The sequence below is a fragment of the Corythoichthys intestinalis genome, chromosome 3, assembly GCF_030265065.1.
Source record: "Corythoichthys intestinalis isolate RoL2023-P3 chromosome 3, ASM3026506v1, whole genome shotgun sequence".
NCBI lineage: Eukaryota > Metazoa > Chordata > Actinopteri > Syngnathiformes > Syngnathidae > Corythoichthys > Corythoichthys intestinalis.
The window spans coordinates 8719775-8737503 of record NC_080397.1 but is presented as its reverse complement, the minus strand read 5'-3'; the positions used below and the strand labels follow the sequence as shown (position 1 = coordinate 8737503).

The 17729-nt window shown below is 39.8% G+C and overlaps 1 protein-coding gene across 18 annotated transcripts in view; it reads right to left on the bottom strand.

The window, feature by feature from the left end:
- Positions 1-17729, bottom strand: part of LOC130912782 (potassium channel subfamily T member 1-like) — a 196142-nt gene that overhangs the window by 92639 nt on the left and 85774 nt on the right. For 13 of the 18 annotated variants that reach the window (XM_057830805.1, XM_057830813.1, XM_057830815.1 and 10 more), the window contains one exon: positions 13962-14000. The exons of the other annotated variants lie outside the window; for them this stretch is intronic. In XM_057830805.1, coding sequence (XP_057686788.1) covers positions 13962-14000 — 39 coding nt within the window. The remainder of the gene's footprint in view (positions 1-13961; positions 14001-17729) is intronic. 18 annotated transcript variants of the gene reach the window in all.

Sequence of the window (17729 nt, the reverse complement as noted above, 5' to 3'; positions counted from 1 at the left end):
TTCCATATTTTCAAGGAAAATCTGCATCTTATTTCACTGTTTTCAGTCATTAACAATAGACTGAAGGGAAGTATATGAGTATAACACCATATGCCATATGCCATAAGTGATACAACATAATTTAAAAGGCCTGGCGGGGCAAATGACCACTTAAGCTTTGATGATGATGTTGAGGATCGTTCCGATAAATGCAGGTTCTCTAACGCAGCCGGGCTCATTGTTGCTAATGAACACAGAGGGAGTTATTAAAGGAACATGGAGCTGACAAAATGAAAAAAGGGCACAAAAGAGTAAGGAGTAGGAGGATGATACTAAGAAATACAGCGTTCCACACGCTAATTCCCCCATCGCAACCAATTGGCTTTGTCGCCATGGATACAGCTTCCAGGGCAGGAAAGACTCACGTGTCCATGTGCTCTCAGAGTGAAGAATTAACCGCAAACTGACATGACACCTACAGCCGCTCCTGTCTCCCAGACATCATCCTACCCAACAGACATATTGGTGGCTAAAAATCACCTGGATGGACTTGATAGCATGATTATGTGTCATGTCATGATTTGGCAGCGAATTAGATAATCAATAATTTGTGAGGTCTCTAATGAAAACAGCTGTTAGGTCAGCTATATGCCGCAGCGAAGCGACAAAGGCTGAATGTTTACCTTGTTTTGCAGTGTGAAGATCATTGCAGTTACACACAAAAACTCACCCATGCTTGAAATCTGACTCCAAAATAAACTGGCATCTAATAATAATTGCTGTGATGTCTCTCTTTTGTTTGAACTGGCTTGAACATCGTGCCTTGTGTTTGTCTGCATCGCTGCGTGGGTGGGTGAGACGAGAGTAGTAGCATAATGCCGTGGCTAGGAAAAAAAAGTGCTTACTGTGTTATGTTTCAAAAAGGAAGGACATACAGGGATGGATCCATCCATTTTTCAATGTTGTTTTGGCTAGGGAACTGCCTTGCATTGAGGATAATAGCAAACAAACCAGTGGATGAATGATTTACAGTGGTATGAAGAAGTATCTGAACCTTTTGGAATTTGTCACATTTCTGCATAAAATCCCCATCAAATGTGATCTGATGTTCAAAATCTAACGGATGTAAAAACAGTGTCTGCTTTAACTAAAACGACCCAAACATCTATAGGTTTTCATGTTTTGATGATAGCATGCAAACAATGAAAGAGGGGGAAAATAAGTAGTACACTTATGGAGCAATTGAAACCAATTTTTAACAAACAATTTAAGTCAGGTGTGTGCCCAATCACTTATGAGTGGTTTAAAGCTGCTCTGCCCATTATAAAAAAAAAAAAACCTTGTAAGAAGTGTCTTGATGAGAAGCATTGTCTGATGTGCATCATGGCTCGGTCAAAAGAGCTGTCTAAACACCTGTGATCAAGGATTGTTGATTTATGTAAAGATGGAAAAGAATGCAAACCATCTCTAAAAGTCTGGATGTTCATCAATCTACAGTCAGACAAGTTGTCTACAAATGGAGAGAGTTTGGCACTGTTGCTTCTCTCCCAAGGAGTGGCCGTCCACCAAAGATGACAACAAGAGTGAAGCGCAGAATACTCAGAGGTAAAAAAAGAACCCTAGAAAGACTTACAGAAATCACTGGCCCAGTCCAGTATCTCTGTGCACACTTCAACTATATGTAAAACTATGACCAAGAATGGTGTTCATGGGAGGACTCCATGGAGGAAGTCACTGTTGTCTAAAAAAAACGTTGTTGCTCATTTAATGTTCGCAAAAAGGCACTAGGACACTCCACAAAAGTTTTGGCAAAATATTTTGTGTACTGATAAAACCAAGTTGAATTGTTTGGGAGTAACACACAACAGCTCACCAACATCAACACCTCATCCCCACCGTGAAGGATGGTGGAGGGAGCATCATGATTTGGGGCTGTTTTGCTTCCTCAGGGCCTGGACAACTTGCAATCATTAATGGAATAATTATTTCAGACGTTTAACAGGATTTTTTGCAGGAAAACCTGAGGCCGTCTGTCAGTCATGGGCCAAGATTAGTCCTGATCGATGTGCCAGACTGATCTGCATCTACAGGAAGCGTCTGGTTGAAGTTATTGCTGCCAAAGGAGAGGCACAAAATATTAAATGTGATGGTTCACTTACTTATTTTTCCTTATGTCATTGTTTGCATACTATCCTCATTAAAATGTGAAAACCTATGAATATTTGGGTGGTTTTAGTTAGACACATTTTTCATCTGTGTGATTTTGACAAAAATCAGATCACATTTGATGGAGATTTTATGCAGAAATGTGAGAAATTCCAAAAGGATCAGATACGTTTTCATACTACTGTAAACAGTGCATGCACTCTGTATTCTTTTAACTAGCACAATAACAATCGCATAACAATCATAATCTCAGGTATAAGCTCTTTTTGAATAGTCATTCATGTAACATGGGTCCATTATTGTACGCAAATCCAAGGAGAGGTTTTGCAACTGAATCGCAAGTACTTGATAACCTAATGGTTAGCCTTACTTCTGCTATTTCTTTTTCTTATACTATATAACAATCACAAGAGTCTCAAATATAAATTCTTGTAGGATACGGTCATTTATATAGCATGGATTCATGATTGTGTGCAAACTAAATGCGAGGAGGGGTTTGCAACTGCAGTGCTAGCCTAGCCTCTTCTATTTCTCTTACTATTCTTTGCATTTTGCAGTTTGGATGTCACATGCTGTCTCTCACGTGTCTGTCAGAATCAGAGGTTGCGCTAGACTTTTTCGTTGTCTGTCATTTTGACTGACAGTGTCATAAAAATCCGGTCATAATCTATTTTTACCAGTCACTTACATTTTTAAAATGATAATGACATATTCTATAGTATTTAGTTTGCATTCATTTTTAATTAATATTCTGTCCGAATAAGCTTAATGTAGTGGAGAAAACTGGATTCTCGCTGATTCAGGTTGATTTTAGCTGTGTTCACGTCAGTGTGTTGGCCAAACACCACTTAAGGCCCACTCAAAGTAGAGGCAATCACGGCACTTGGACAGGTGGCTGGATTTCTCCTTTTTCTTTAATGCAAATCCTCTTAAATCAACTTTATACAGTCCATTCATCCCAACTGTCCATGTAGATGTGGAAATGGTTATATTCTTGAGTAGGTGTTTGTGGGTATATATGTGTGTATCTGTGTGTGTGGTTTATCTGTACAAAAGACATGAAAAGAAACAATAAATAAACATACATTGCTTAAATTCAACTTAATTACATTTAAACATGTAGATGGAATATTCGAAGTTAAGCTTGAACTATTTTCTACGCTCCAGCTAAGCACTTTCGGTTTCGGGTACTTATTGTGAAGGCGGATTCACTCTACTTCCGGTGCGCTATGCCGCAACTTGTCGCTGTTTTAGAATCGCAGCATAGCAACACGCTAACGGACTACCACGCAAAACAATCGGACGAACTATCATAACAACAGCAAAAGGTAATCATAACAAATTGTCTACGTAAATATGAATGCTGCTTGTGATACTCACTTTGCATTTACGCACAGCAATGAACAAACACACAATTAGACGCACGCTCATGTCGTGCATCCAGCCGTGACTTTCTTACTATTGACATCCGCATTCTGGTACGGTGCATGCCCAATCCAACTTTTCACCTATTTACGTCAGCCAAATGTGGGAATCAAATGATGCTGAAGGCATTGAAGGAGCAACTGTGAACATCTTAAGCAAACAATCACATAACTTTGTAGCCTTTGCTACACTTAACAAGAGGCAAACAGACAGCGGAGTTCACCAATCAGCGACGGGCAGACGTGCCGCTAGCAAAGCGACAAGGGCAGGACGAGGGACTTGCGCGCGGAAGTAAACATAGGAGGAGAACGGAGTTTATTCAACATGGCTAGCGAGAGACAGACTTGTCAATGACTCGTTGTGTTTTAGCTTATTTAAAACTGAATTTACCGCGGATTGGAACATATTCTCGGCCCTCCCGTTCGCCATCCGTGTTGTTCTAGAGACGACTTTCGGCGTGCAAGAGTGACGTTGCTCGTGAAGAACACGTCACGCAAATAAACAAATCTGATTTGTCGATTGATTTTGTACCTTCTCGAGAGGCTGTGTCCCAGACTTTTCTCTCAGTGTTTGAAAAATACAGGGAGAACAGTCTGGCCGTGCAAGGCAAACACTCAGTTGCCTTAACATTTTTCCGAGTAAGGCAAACGACGTCATGCATCAAGAGAGACAATAGCTAATTAATATGCTCACTTGCCACCCTGTGGGTGTGAATTGCAACCTGTCAAAATGACGGATGGACTTCAGTTTTTTCCGTCATCGTTTTAAAAAACCGGTCAACGACGGAAAATATTCGGTTAACGCGACCCCTGGTCAGAATTGAAATGTACGATTGAGATATTTTGTATTTGGTGTGCAATGATTAGAAAAATAATGGACAACTCATTGCAAACAACAACAACAAAAAACGGAAGGGAAAAAAAAGAGGTCGAAGCCAAAAAAATTTTTCACGAGACAAAATATTTTTCTTCAGATTATGCTTTTTTTTTTTTTTTTTTTTTTTTTTTTGCTTCGAAGAAAAAAAACAAAACTTGGACGATAATAACCAAACAAACGTCCTCTTTTCTTACACAGAGCCCATGTTCTCTGCATTTGCTGGACATTCATCTGTAACCATGTAGCTGTCCAGAGTACAACAATTGTTTGTTAATGAAGTCAACAAGGACGGCCAAATCACAGAACGTTTTCCGACGAAAATGTCCGGTTGAGTTTAAGACCCACTTAAAATGTCTTCTGCTTATTTGGAAACCATGCATAATATGAAGAATTGATATTATGTCATCATATTTTAGGCGTATTTCGAAGTAAAACTCAATTAACCTTCCCCACGGGTGAACACGCTCCATTGTTGCCACTGTTTACCTGGAAATTGAGCTGCACAACGCACATTTAAAATAGTGGAATTATGGGTTTTTTAAAAAAATTTTGCTGTAACCTGAACTTTTTTTTTTTTTTTTTTGCTTCAATATAAAAAAAAAAACTTTTTTTTTTGCTTGGACCTCAACTTTTTTTTTTTTTTTTTTTTTTTACTTCCGTGTCATTTTTTTTCGAGGGCGCCCCCCCCCCCTTTTTTTTTCTTCTTCCACTTCCCATTAGGGGCTCCATACATATAAACATTGTTTGAGATGTTAGAAATCTGTACGTTAGTACCTCACCTTAAATCAGTCTATCAATGTCAATGGCAGCCTTTGCTTCCAAAATTAATCAGATGACAATGAATTCATCGATTTTAACACTTTGTTTTACAAACCCGTACTAAACTCGGTCCTTGGTTGAGTTAATGAAGATACTCCTAAGTATGCTTCTATTCCATCAGCCCGTAAAGCTACTGGAACAAATTGTTATTGCTGAGTGTGTGAACAAAACATCTTCATTACCTTTATGTTGCACAAGTGGCGCCGCATAAACAATAACTGACAAAAAATCAGCAGTGCATTAATTCCCATTAAAGAGACGATAAGAACAGCTCTTCTACTGTTAGCAACCATAATCCCACAGCCTGGTGTCGCAACTCACGACAGTTTCCAGTGGTGTAGTGACATTCACTCTTATTCAATTTGTCTTGTCAGCAGTTTGGAAGCCGCACAGAATCAATCTTTTTCCTTCATAGCTTGAAAAGTGTTTTATTAATAATTTGTTCCCCAACCACCATTCTGCAGCCGCGCTAAAAATATGCCTCACTGTCCTAAATATTCAAAAGGCTTTTTTGTCTTGTCTCATATCCTCGTTCTTTGTCTTAGGAGAAGATATTATGGAACTGGCTTAAAGTCTAGAATATTTAAATGGGAGTATACATAAGTTTGGTAGAATCACCAAAATAGAACCTTGTTGGCCAGCCGCCTTAAAAGAACGAGAGGAAAGTGCACACATCAGTCACTTTTGGTCCCCTGAGTCATCATTACCTGCTACAAGATACAATATACAAACACAAGGGAGCAGTGGAGATGTTACAAGGACTAATATGAACAAACACTTGGTGATAGGGGAAAATATTACATTATGCTTTTGTGATGTATGATTGCTTCTGTGACATAGACTGTAACAACTTCTATTGTTTTTTTTCCCTTGTTCCCATAGTTAGGAGACGCGCTTGAGAATCTCACGAGATAACTTGTTTGGACACGCCTGGGTACCATAGTTACCTGCCTGGGTCCCATAGAGATAACTTGTTTTGCACCCATAATATTTACCACTTGTTGGCATCTGTTGCAACACAGCTCATTTGTCCCATGTGAAAAGCCCTTTTTCAAGGGGGCTGAACCAAAAGTAGCTTAAATGTTTGTGATTGGACGGGGCCGCGCCGCTCGGGGGCGGAAGTTGGCCTCTCCGCCTCCGGGAGGGTGCGTCCGTACAAAAGCCGAACATTTCCGGGCGACCAAAGAGGTCTACCAGCGGGTCACGTACGGATCGCCTGGCTTTTGTCCCTTTGCCGCTTTACTGGAGTGTTGTTGGCTTCCCACTCGTTTGTCAGGGTAAGCGATTTTCATTTCTAAGGGACAACTAGTTGTGCTGTAACGTAACGCGGGTATTCGAGATTGACAAACTCAAATCTAGCGTCACGTTACCATTTGTTTGCTTGTTTTTGATACCTGTTTGCTTGCTCTTGTGGGATTGTAATCAATAAATCACATATATTCTGCAATTGTCATAAACATTGTCTATTGAGCAAAAGTGTGGCCGTTACTGATTCACCGCGAACCTGAAATTTCATACAACACTTGGACAGAGCAGCAGAAATTTCATGTAAAAGTCTTTTCAGTGGGACTGTGCATTTCAAAGAGTCTGCTAAGATCTGTCATGTGGTCCGGAATCAAATTTGCTGACATAGCGAAACCCTGCTTAAAAATGTCAGGATTTTGAGAAGCCAATTTTAATACAACGTCTGTATCAGAAAAGTGAAAACTACCAGTGGAACTTCTTGGGCTAAAGACATGCATTTGCAGTATGCTGATTAATTTCTTATTTATCCAGATGTAAAAGTGTAAGAATAATAGTTATTAATGTCCTAACTTAAAGAAAAATAACAAAGGTGTTTAACACTACAATAGATATTACAAGTCCAGACATCTGTTACAATTCCATGGTTTTGTGATGTAATCCCCGACAACCTAAGCCTTTTCTACATACACACAATCTGTACGTACAAACTTAATTTTCAAAAATCTTTTCAAGAAGAAAATTATAAACGATTGATTAAATGTGTTTGCACAAATGTGCACACCCTCTTTTCATATCGGTGTGTTCAGAATTAATCACATTCAATCACCTATTCACTGGGATTCAGCACACACCATACCAGCCATTTAAATACTAATAATTTAAAAATAAATAACAATTAAAAATCAACTTTGTGCCATTAGGGACCATAATCACAGTGAATTTCTGTTTTATTCATTTTATGTTTTTATTTTTTTTGTTTTTAATAAAATTTTATTGAGTTATATTTGTATTTATTCAAAGAAAATGTATACATAAATAATGTAAAAAAAATGCAATAATGACTAATAATGAAATATATAATAATAATAATAATAATAATAGTGCAATGATAATTAAGACTTGTCCACATATGATGTAGACATCATATTTTGAGTCATGTAGGCAACACTTGTACCAATTGTTAATATTGTGGCCAACATGACCCAAAATGGGACGTCTACATATGTGGATGTCAGGTCTTTATGGGGTTAAATTTGTTTTAATTATCAAAAATAATCATTTGCCCTAACAAGGGTAATTTTTTTTTTAAATTAAAGCCAAATTGGTTTAAATGTTCTGGTTGTAATTTCAATGCTTCCTCCCCCGACTTTTTAATTTTTGTGCTTTGTAGCATAAGCCTGAAGATTTGGTGCCAAGGCTGCTTACTATTTGAACCCGCTGATAATACACTCAACTTTTACTAGGGCTAACGTTCCAGCTAAAACCCAACCCAAAGCATAATGCTACCACGACCATACTTCACTGTATATAGTCATGTGAAAAAAATTAGGACACCCCAAGAAATATTCAGTTCTTTATTAGGAAATGTTCATATATTATTGTCTGATCTTGTTTTTCTTTATCTCTGGAAAAGAAAGCGATTTAATTGCAGGTAAACAAAAATTAACATTGTTTTACTCATTAAACTAAATATATTAACAAAAATGCATATTCTGAGGAAAGAGTTAGGATGTCTTACCAACTAATAGCTAGTATTACTCCCTTTGGCTGAAATAACTTCAGTGAGATGCTTTTTGTATCCATCTACCAGTCTTGCACATCAGTCTGAAGAAAGTTTGCCCCACTCCTCAACGCAGAATACTTTCAACAGTGACTGATTGTTGAAATTAGAACGAAGACCATTGTGAGATCAAAAGAGCTGTCTGAGGCCTTCAGAAAGAAGATTGTAGACGCTTATGAGTCCGGTAAGGGATTTCAAAAGATCTCAAAATAATATAAAATCAGCTTTCCACTGTCCGGAAAATAGTCTCCAAGTGGAGGACATTCAAAACAACTGCCAACATGCCCAGGTCTGGCCGTCCAAGGAAGTTCACCCCAAGAGCAGACAGCAAGTCTCAAAAAACCATAAAATGTCATCACTGGACCTACAGAAGGCTTGCTACTGTTGATGTGCATGCCTCTACAATCAGAAAGAGGCTTCACAAGTTTAACTTTCATGGGAGGTGTGCAAGGAAGAAAACCTTTGCTCTCCAAGAAGAGTGAAGACAAAGACCAGGACCTCTGGAATAATGGTCTTTGGACAGATGCATCTATAATTGAATTATTTGGACACCGGAACAGAGGACAGCATTCCAGGAAAATAACCTCATACCAACTGTGAAGCATGGAGGTGGAAGTGTGATGGTTTGCGGATGCGTTGCTAAAGCAGGACCTGGCCAGCTCACCATCATAGAATCCACCATGAATTCTATCGTGTATCAGAGGGTGCTTGAGGAACATGTGAGATTATCTGTGGAAAAATTCAAGCTGAAGCAAAACTGGACCTTGCAACATGACAATGACCCAAAACATAACAAATCCACCAAGGACTGGCTGGAAAAAGAAGAGAGTCTTGGAATGGCCGAGTCAAAGCCCAGATCTTAATCCCATTGAGATGCTTTGGGATGACTTGAAACGGGCTTTACATGCAAGAAACCCCTCACAGCTGAAAGTATTCTGCGTTGAGGAGTGAGGCAAACTTTCTTCAGACCGACGACCAAAAAAAACGTCTCACTGAAATTATTTCAGCCAAAGGGGGTAACATTATTAGGTGGTAGGGTGTCCTTTTTCTCAGTTAGAATATGCATTTTTGTTGAAATGTATTGGTTTAATGAATAAAATGCTATTTTTTGTTGCTTAACTGAAATTAAATCACTTCATTTTCCAGAGATATTTCATGGGGTATCCTATTTTTTTAATATGACTGTATATTATTTTTGTGTACGATGACATATTGAGTCACGTCTTGTTTCCTTCCTGAAAACTTTTATTCAATTTCAGCTTGTAAGTCCTCGGACATCAACTTGAAAGGCTTCACTGTAAACTATTAGCGTGTAGTAGTGGAGTATAAAATGCTGCACAAGCATATTCATACCAACTGAATAGCTAGCAGCTGACAATGCAACAATTTATTGCGATGATATATTGGCGATCCCAATTGACAGGTAGTGCTATTAGGTGTTTGACGGTGCTCTTGTAACAAGAAAATACTGACTGCAGCAATGTTTAACTATTCATGAGGTTTATTCATATTTTTCCTTTCAGTCAATGTTTTTCAGCCATTAGACTGGACTGGCGCCTAGAGGCCAGATATCAGGGTAAAGTGTGCATGTCAACATGCTTACGGTTCACCACTTAGTATGTCCCACTTGATCAAAATCAATTTTCCTACAGTAGTGCTGGATAGTGAACGCAATTACTGTAGCACCGATATACGGCACTAAAATGACGTCATCGAAATTGGGGATTACAACCCCTTGCAAAAAGTATGGAATCACCAGTCTCAGACGAGCACTCACCCAGACATTTTATTATGTAGAAGAAAGTCAGATAAAAAGCTTGAAAAAATAATAAAGAGGAGAGCTCTGGCAAAGGGCGGTGGGACGGGCAGCTGGGCTGAATTTCCATGCTGCGGTCCCACTGCCCCAAGCCAAGCTCTCCTATTTTAATGCATACATTGCACTACGCTCCCCTCACAATCCCATCACGTTGCTGGGTTATGGCTGCCAGCCGGGAACCTGGCAGCCACAGTAATTGGGTGGTAGGTGGGTCCCACACTTTTTTTTCCTATGGCATGGCTCCCGAGGCGTGGCCTCCTCTCTGCCTGAGCTGCCGGTCGCGGGAGTGGGGGGAGGTCGGGGCTCCTCGGCGTTCTCCTGCCTCCGCAAACCCCTCTCTTCTCTAACTGGGTATCTGCCCTGTGCTCCACCACGGATCGCTGGCTGGGCGGTGGTGTATCGACTGGATGTTGCCTGCTACGGCGGGGGACCCTGCCCTGCCCTGGGCTTGGTGGGCCACTGGGGGCCCCGTGGCGTGCCGTGCCGGCTGGGGGGCATCCCCTCTTGCCATCCCTGAAGGGCGGTAGATGGGCGTGCGGGTGGCCCGGGGGCAGCGGGAGGAAGGATGGGCTGCGCTGCCCCCCCCCCCGCCCCCTCCCTCCCTCCCTCCCCGGGCTGGCTGGGTGGGGGCCGTGGCCCTGTGTCGGCGCCCACGTGGCGTCTCTGCTCGTCTGCCTGGCTTTTGCATGCCCGGTGGGGCTCGTGTGCGGTTGGATTTGATTGGGTGCGCTCGGGCGGGGGGGTCCCGGTGCCAGGATTGGCGATGGGGCAGCGTCGGGTCGGTCGCCAACGGGCTTACACTCACAAGGGATTCACACGATTACTAGGTTCTAGATTACAGAGATGATTTGTGTACATTCTACCCCTTTCTATCACTTAGCTTATAGACTCCCCCACCTCCTTCTCCCTCTTTCCCTGGTCAACAGGCCCCCCACATGGTGTCAACCGGAAATACATTTAGCTGACGATAGCACCAACATATTAGTAGTTTAGTTAGGCGTTCAATGTATTTCTTGTTGTTGTTTGTGTTTCTTATGTTTCTTTTCTTCTGTTCCCCCATAACCCCGTCCTGTTTGCTGCTTTGTTATAATAAACGAGGTATGTTGAATGATCATAATGGGAGAATGTCAGACTCTCAATGTGAAACATTAAAACTGTTCAGACTATCCTGGCACTTAGACTTCCATTCTCCGTGTCAAACAGCTGAACAGGACAGGTTCAAAAAAAAAAAAATTTAAAAAAAAATTAAATAAAATTTGCAAAAATAGAACAAATAATGAATTAGTTGAAAAGTGCAACTCCTTGGCATTCAGAAACACTAAAAGAAATGAATAAACATTGTGGTGGTCAGTAAATGTTACTTTTATAGAGCAAGTTCATGGAAATCAATATAGAATCACTCCATTCTGAAGAAAAAAATATGGAATCACTCCATTTTGAATAGAAAATACAGACACACCAAGTCAATTTCCTTTCGTTAATTAGGCCCCTGCCTCAGATTAGATCTGCTCGTTAGTCAGCAGTTAAAAACAGTGCAGTTATCACACCTTGGAGGGCTGCTGGACCAAGTGGATTCACAAGAATCATTGCTCCAACAAGAGAGATGTCTCTTGAGACCAAGGAAAGGATTATCAAATTTCTTGAAGAAGGTAACACTACACGTATGGTTTCCAAAGATGTGGGCTGCTCACAGCCAGCTGGATCAAAAACCTAGACCAAGTACAAACAGCTTGGCAAGGTTGTTAAAGTTAAGCATACTGGTAGACCGAGGAAGACACCCAAACGTACAAAATGTACAACAAGATGTACAAAAAGACAAATGAAGATGAAATGGGAGGAAGCTGGAGTCAAGGTATGTGACAGAACTGTGCAAAATCGCCTAAAGGAAATGGGATTTTCATACAGCAAAGCTAAAAGGAAACCATCATTGACACTTAAACAGAAAAGAACAAACTGCAATGGGCTAAGGAGAGGCAATCATGGACTGTGAATGACTGGATGAAAGTTATTTTCAGTAATGAGTCAAGAATCGGCATTGGACAAGGTGATGATGCTGGAACTTTTGTTTGGTGCCGTTCCATTGAGATTTACAAAGATGATTGCCTGAAGAAAACATCAAAATTCCCTCAGTCCTTGATGATATCAAGGTGCATGTCAAGCAAAGGCGCTGGGGAGATGTCTGTGGTTAAATCTTCAATAAATGCACAAGTTTACATTGAACTTATAGACAGCTTTCTTATCCCTTCAATTGAAAATATGTTTGGGGATAATTAAATCATTTTCCATGATGACAATGCATCATGCCACAGATCTAATACCATTAAAGCATTCCTTAAAGAAAGTCTTATCAAGTCAATGTCATGGCCTGCAAATAGCTCAGATATCAACCCTATTGAAAACCTGCGGTGGAAATTGGGGGGGTAAAAAAAGGTCCACAGCAAGGTTTTGACTTGCAAGGATAATCTGGCAACTGCAATCAAAGATAGTTGGCACCAAATTGATGAAGAATACTGTTTGTTACTCATCAAGTCCATGCCTCAGAGACTGCAAGCTGTCATAAAAGCCAGAGGCGGTGCAATTAAATACTAGAGATGTGTTTTGATTGTTATTTCTTTGTTTGTTTCTCATGATTCCATATATTTTTCCTCAGAATGGAGTGATTCTATATTTATTTCCCATCACTTGCTCAAAAAAGTAACATTTCCTGACCACCACAATGTTTTGTATTCATTTCTTTTAGTGTTTCTGAATGCAAAGAGTAAAGCACTTTTGAACAAATTCATTATTTTTTAAAGGTTTTTATCCGAGTTTGTTCTACATAATGAATTGTCTGAGTGAGTGCTCATCAGAGACTGGTCATTCCATACTTTTTGCTAGGGGTTGTACTAAGACAAAATGTGCTGGTGTTGCGCAATTTATGCTCTTTGAACTCCGATTTTCAACCGCCGGTTGCAATAGCCAAGATGGCCGACAGCTAGGCATGCCACTGTAGAAAAAGGAGTGCTTGCCGCCCTTAACAAGATGATGATAGATGTCCAATCGTGTGGCGTACAATCATCCCTCCAATGTGAATTTAAATGAGTTCATCACTAATAGATGTCCAAACCATTTGAAGTGGGAGAGCTGACAGCGAATGAACGAAAGTTCATGGTAATGACAGCCAATGAGTTATGCAGTGTCTGACCAAGCCATGATAGATTAGCTTTACATGATTCAAGTGAATATGCAGAAATTAGTATTAGAACAAAATAATGTTGTATATTTTTTCGCCAAAAAATATCGTATCGGTACAGTCTCGAATCAGTATCGGGAGCTAAAGAAATGGTATCAGTACAACACTAAACACAATAAATGGAAAACATGGATCGGCACAAAGACAATCGTTCCCAAACGCAACTAAATACTGACAACAGCTTTTCTTTCAAAACATGCAAAGTGCACACAACTATCATACTTATCAATGCTATGTCATTTTGACAAGTGATGTTAAGATCCATTGGACAGACAACTCAAAAGGAGTTACATTTTTTGACATGTAAGCTGCCTTTTCACCATAATTGTGGTATGATTGAAAAATAAAAAGCAAATCAATGTTGTTTCATTCATTTTCTTGTAGGTTTTGTCGCCACAACAGCTGTTGAAAAGGTAGCCATAATTGACAGGGTTGTTGTCAGCATTGTACACTAATATCAGGCACTTATCTCAGAACCACCGTACATGGTCAATATGTGATGTTTGAACAAACGGTGCACTAAAGTAAACATTGTGAGGTGTGCCGCTGTCCGGTACCCTATTCAGTCCTTTGTGCCGTAAAACAATCCATGCCATGCAAGCATAATGCTGCCAGAGACTTACTGGGCATTGGTTGAGTCCATACTGTACTCCTCCTGATACCTGGATGCAGCACACGTGGACACAGATATGCACCGGTTAGGAAAGCGAGGCCAAGGGAAGGGCGTGAGGGAATAGAAAGAAAAGGATTCCACCGCAGATCACGTTGTTTGGCTTTCGTAATGTAGCAAAAAATATTGTGTACTTGAGGAAGGAAAAAAGCACTGAATGCAAACCATGGGAGACCATACAGCAGAAGCTCTTAGGACACATTGACAAATCAGAAGTGAAATCAGATATCGATTTACATGGAGGCCACTATGGTGAAAGGCAAATCGTTTAGCAATAAAGCCTTCATGGTTTCAACGTTTCTGACAAGGAGTCATCACATTTACGCCTTGCTAAATAGGCTAATGGACCGTCCATTAAACCCAGGAAGGAGCTAGGTCACAAGAGAGGACCTGCACATCCCGTTAAAGTGAAATATCTCGTCATATCAACAATACGCCTGACTCATTTACTCAATCCTAATGATTCAATAAAATACACAATTCTGGCAACTAGTTACCAACAGCTGCGTTTAACAGCGTTTGTTTGAGATTAAAATAAGCAGCTTCAATTCTTCCTTTCAGTATGACCTGAAATGAGTCTCTTTAGAGACATGTTTAACAAAAAACCAATAACTGACTGCAGATACAATAACATCATTCATTTTCAGGCTGTCAGGGATACAGTACACAGAAACAACAAGATCCGTAAGCTTACTGATAGCAATAAAGATGCTGTTATCCAAAAGCTGTAACTCAATAAAGGCTGAAAACTCGCATACACTTTAAACAAAATCCAGATTCATGCAATCGGCATCTTTTTCAGATATCATTTAGTCAAGCGTACCTCTATGCACAAGATGTAAAATCCCAAGCTTGAGCTGAGCTAGTAAGACAACAAGTGGAAAGCAGCACTTTAGCAGCATGCTTTCGACTACATTCCCAGCAAAGGACTGACGGGTCTGAAAAGGGAGGGCCTTGCACATTATCTCTGCAGCAATTTCAAGGGCAAATGGGATTTGTAAGGGAAGTAAGTATGCCACTGGTGCAAGAATATTTGAGCTGTCAAGACAGAATAATGCGTATTCAAGAAATAGGTAGGAAGTTGCATTAATATAGTACTGGGTCACTCCTCGTCAAATCTAACAGACCGTCCCTAGTGACAGCTTTTCAGTTTTTATGCTATAGTGCCTTATGATGTCAAAAGACAGAATCTGACGCTTGAGCCCCCTAGCTTAAACGGTTTTTGCGTTATTGCCTTTTAAAGTTGCGTGTCACGCCGACTTTTGGGATCTGGGGATTTCATGCTAAATTTGGACCATATATGGAGGCCGTCATGTTTTGTGTCAATTAAAAAAAAAAAAAAAGTTAAAGGTTAACACTTGAACCCTTGGTTGCCACTGGGAGAGGCTGGCAGCGATTAGACGTCTAGCACTGTCAAATACAATGCCACTGAAAGATGAGCATTCATAGCCAGCCCTCCCTATTTAAATACAGTGATATGAAAAAGTATCTCAACCTTTTAGAATTTCTGCATAAAATCACCATCAAATATGATCTATTTTTTGTCAAAATCACACAGATAAAAAACTGTCTGCTTTAACTAAAACCACCCAAATATTTATAGCTTTTCATATTTTAATGAGGATACTATGCAAACAATGACAGAAGGGTGAAACATAATATTTAATATATACATTTAATATTTAGTGCCCCCCTGCTCCCTCCCTCCCTTTGGCAGCAATAATTTCAAACAGACGCTTCCTGTAACTGCAGATCAGTCTGGCACGCTGATCAGGACTTATCTTGACCCATTCTTCTCTACAAAACTACTGTAGTTCAGTCAGATTCCTGGGATGTCTGGTATGAATCGCTGTCTTCAGGTCATGCCGCAGCATCTCAATGGGGTTCAAGTCTGGACTTTGACTTGGCCACTCCAGAAAGTGTATTTGGTTCTTCTGAAACCATTCTGAGGTTTATTTACTTCTGTGTTTTGGATCATTGTCTTGTTGCAGCATCCATCCTCTTTTTAGCTTCAACTGTCTGACAGACGGCCTCAGGTTTTCCTGCAAAAAATCCTGATATACTTCTGAATTCATTATTCCATTAATGATTGCAAATTGTCCAGGCCCTGAGGAAGCAAAACAGCCCCAAATCATGATGTTCCCACCACCATGCACAAAATATTAAATGTGATGGTTCACGTACTTATTTTTCCCCCTTCTGTCATTGTTTGCATACTATCGTCATTAAAATATAAACACCTGTAAAAGTTGGAGTGGTTTTAGTTCAAGCAGACAGTTCTTTCATCTGTGTGATTTTGACAAAGATCAGCTCACATTTCATTGTGATTTTATGCAGGAATGTGAGAGATTCCAAAAGGATCTCAGACTTTTTCATACCACTGTAAATCAGACCATCGTCACTGGAAGGCAATGAGTTACGAGGGGACAGTGAGTTTTCATCATCTATCTTCTATCATACTTGTAACAAACACGGATGATTGGAAAATGAATTACAGACAGATGTCAATAGCAAGGAAATTGTTTTACGTTTGAAATTATTACTGTAACGTAATTAATTTGTTTAAAGTGTAGGAAACATGGAATTGTGATTCATTCTGTTAATGGTAGAAAATGAACTTTTAGTTCATTTTTGTTGACTGGTAAGTCACTCAAATTTGGCAGTAGATGACTAACTAAACTTCATGCAAGACTGCCCACTCAAAAGCACATCCTTTATCGTTTCTAATTAAATTTTCTTCTTCCTTGAATTCTGCATGAGTCAAAGCTAAAATGAAATTAAAAAAATTCACTGAAATAATCCTCCCTTTCTTCCAGTCTTAATAAATCCATGTAAAATATTGATCTCAAGAGTGCAAGCGAGGTTTATAGTTGCCAAGCAATAACAGGTTAGACACAAAGATTTGAGACTTGCAAAGCTCATTGTCACATGTGTATTTGGAGATTCATTTTCTCATTACTTTTTTTTCTTCTTGATTTTAAGGCACGGTAAACAGAGGATTATTTCATGCTGGCTTCATTAACGGTAAAAATCTACGGGACCCCAAACAGAAGACAACAACAGATAATTAGTACCTGTGGGACAAAACCAAAATGAAAGTATTTTTTTTGTGGTGGCACAAATGACCATTAACACAGATGAAATATGATCTGTGACTTCACAGTGCGAAAACACATTTCCAAAGAGGCAATAACTGAGTTTTCTTAATTTCTCCTTCTCGCATGATACATGACTGAATCAATCCATCACTAATGGCAGAATGATAACAGTTTATCATTATCGTGTAGCCAGAGAATTGAAAACAAATAAAGCACCAAGAAATCTAAGTTGATAAATAGCAAAAGTATTTCAAAGTGGCAGCCAGTGCTGCTCTGCGGAAAGATCAGCTGATGAGAGGGAGGCTTTTCTGTCAATCATCAGCTTTGCTCTTTATCAGATTGCTTTTGTGCTGCTGGCTGACTGTTCAGCAAAGCGTTCCAATCAGTCTGCGGAATATGCAGACTGATCATTCAAATTCAAATCTTTTACTAGCTAAAGACTGCTGTGAGGCGATAAGCAAGATAAATCACATGCTGATTTTAAGATCCTCCAAGATTCAGATAGCATTAAAAATACTGAATTCGTTTGGCAAAAATTATACTATCTGCCTTACACAAACAGGGTGAATAATTTGCAAGGAAAAAAAAGAATTCCATTCAATATTGCTTCATCTTAAGATCAG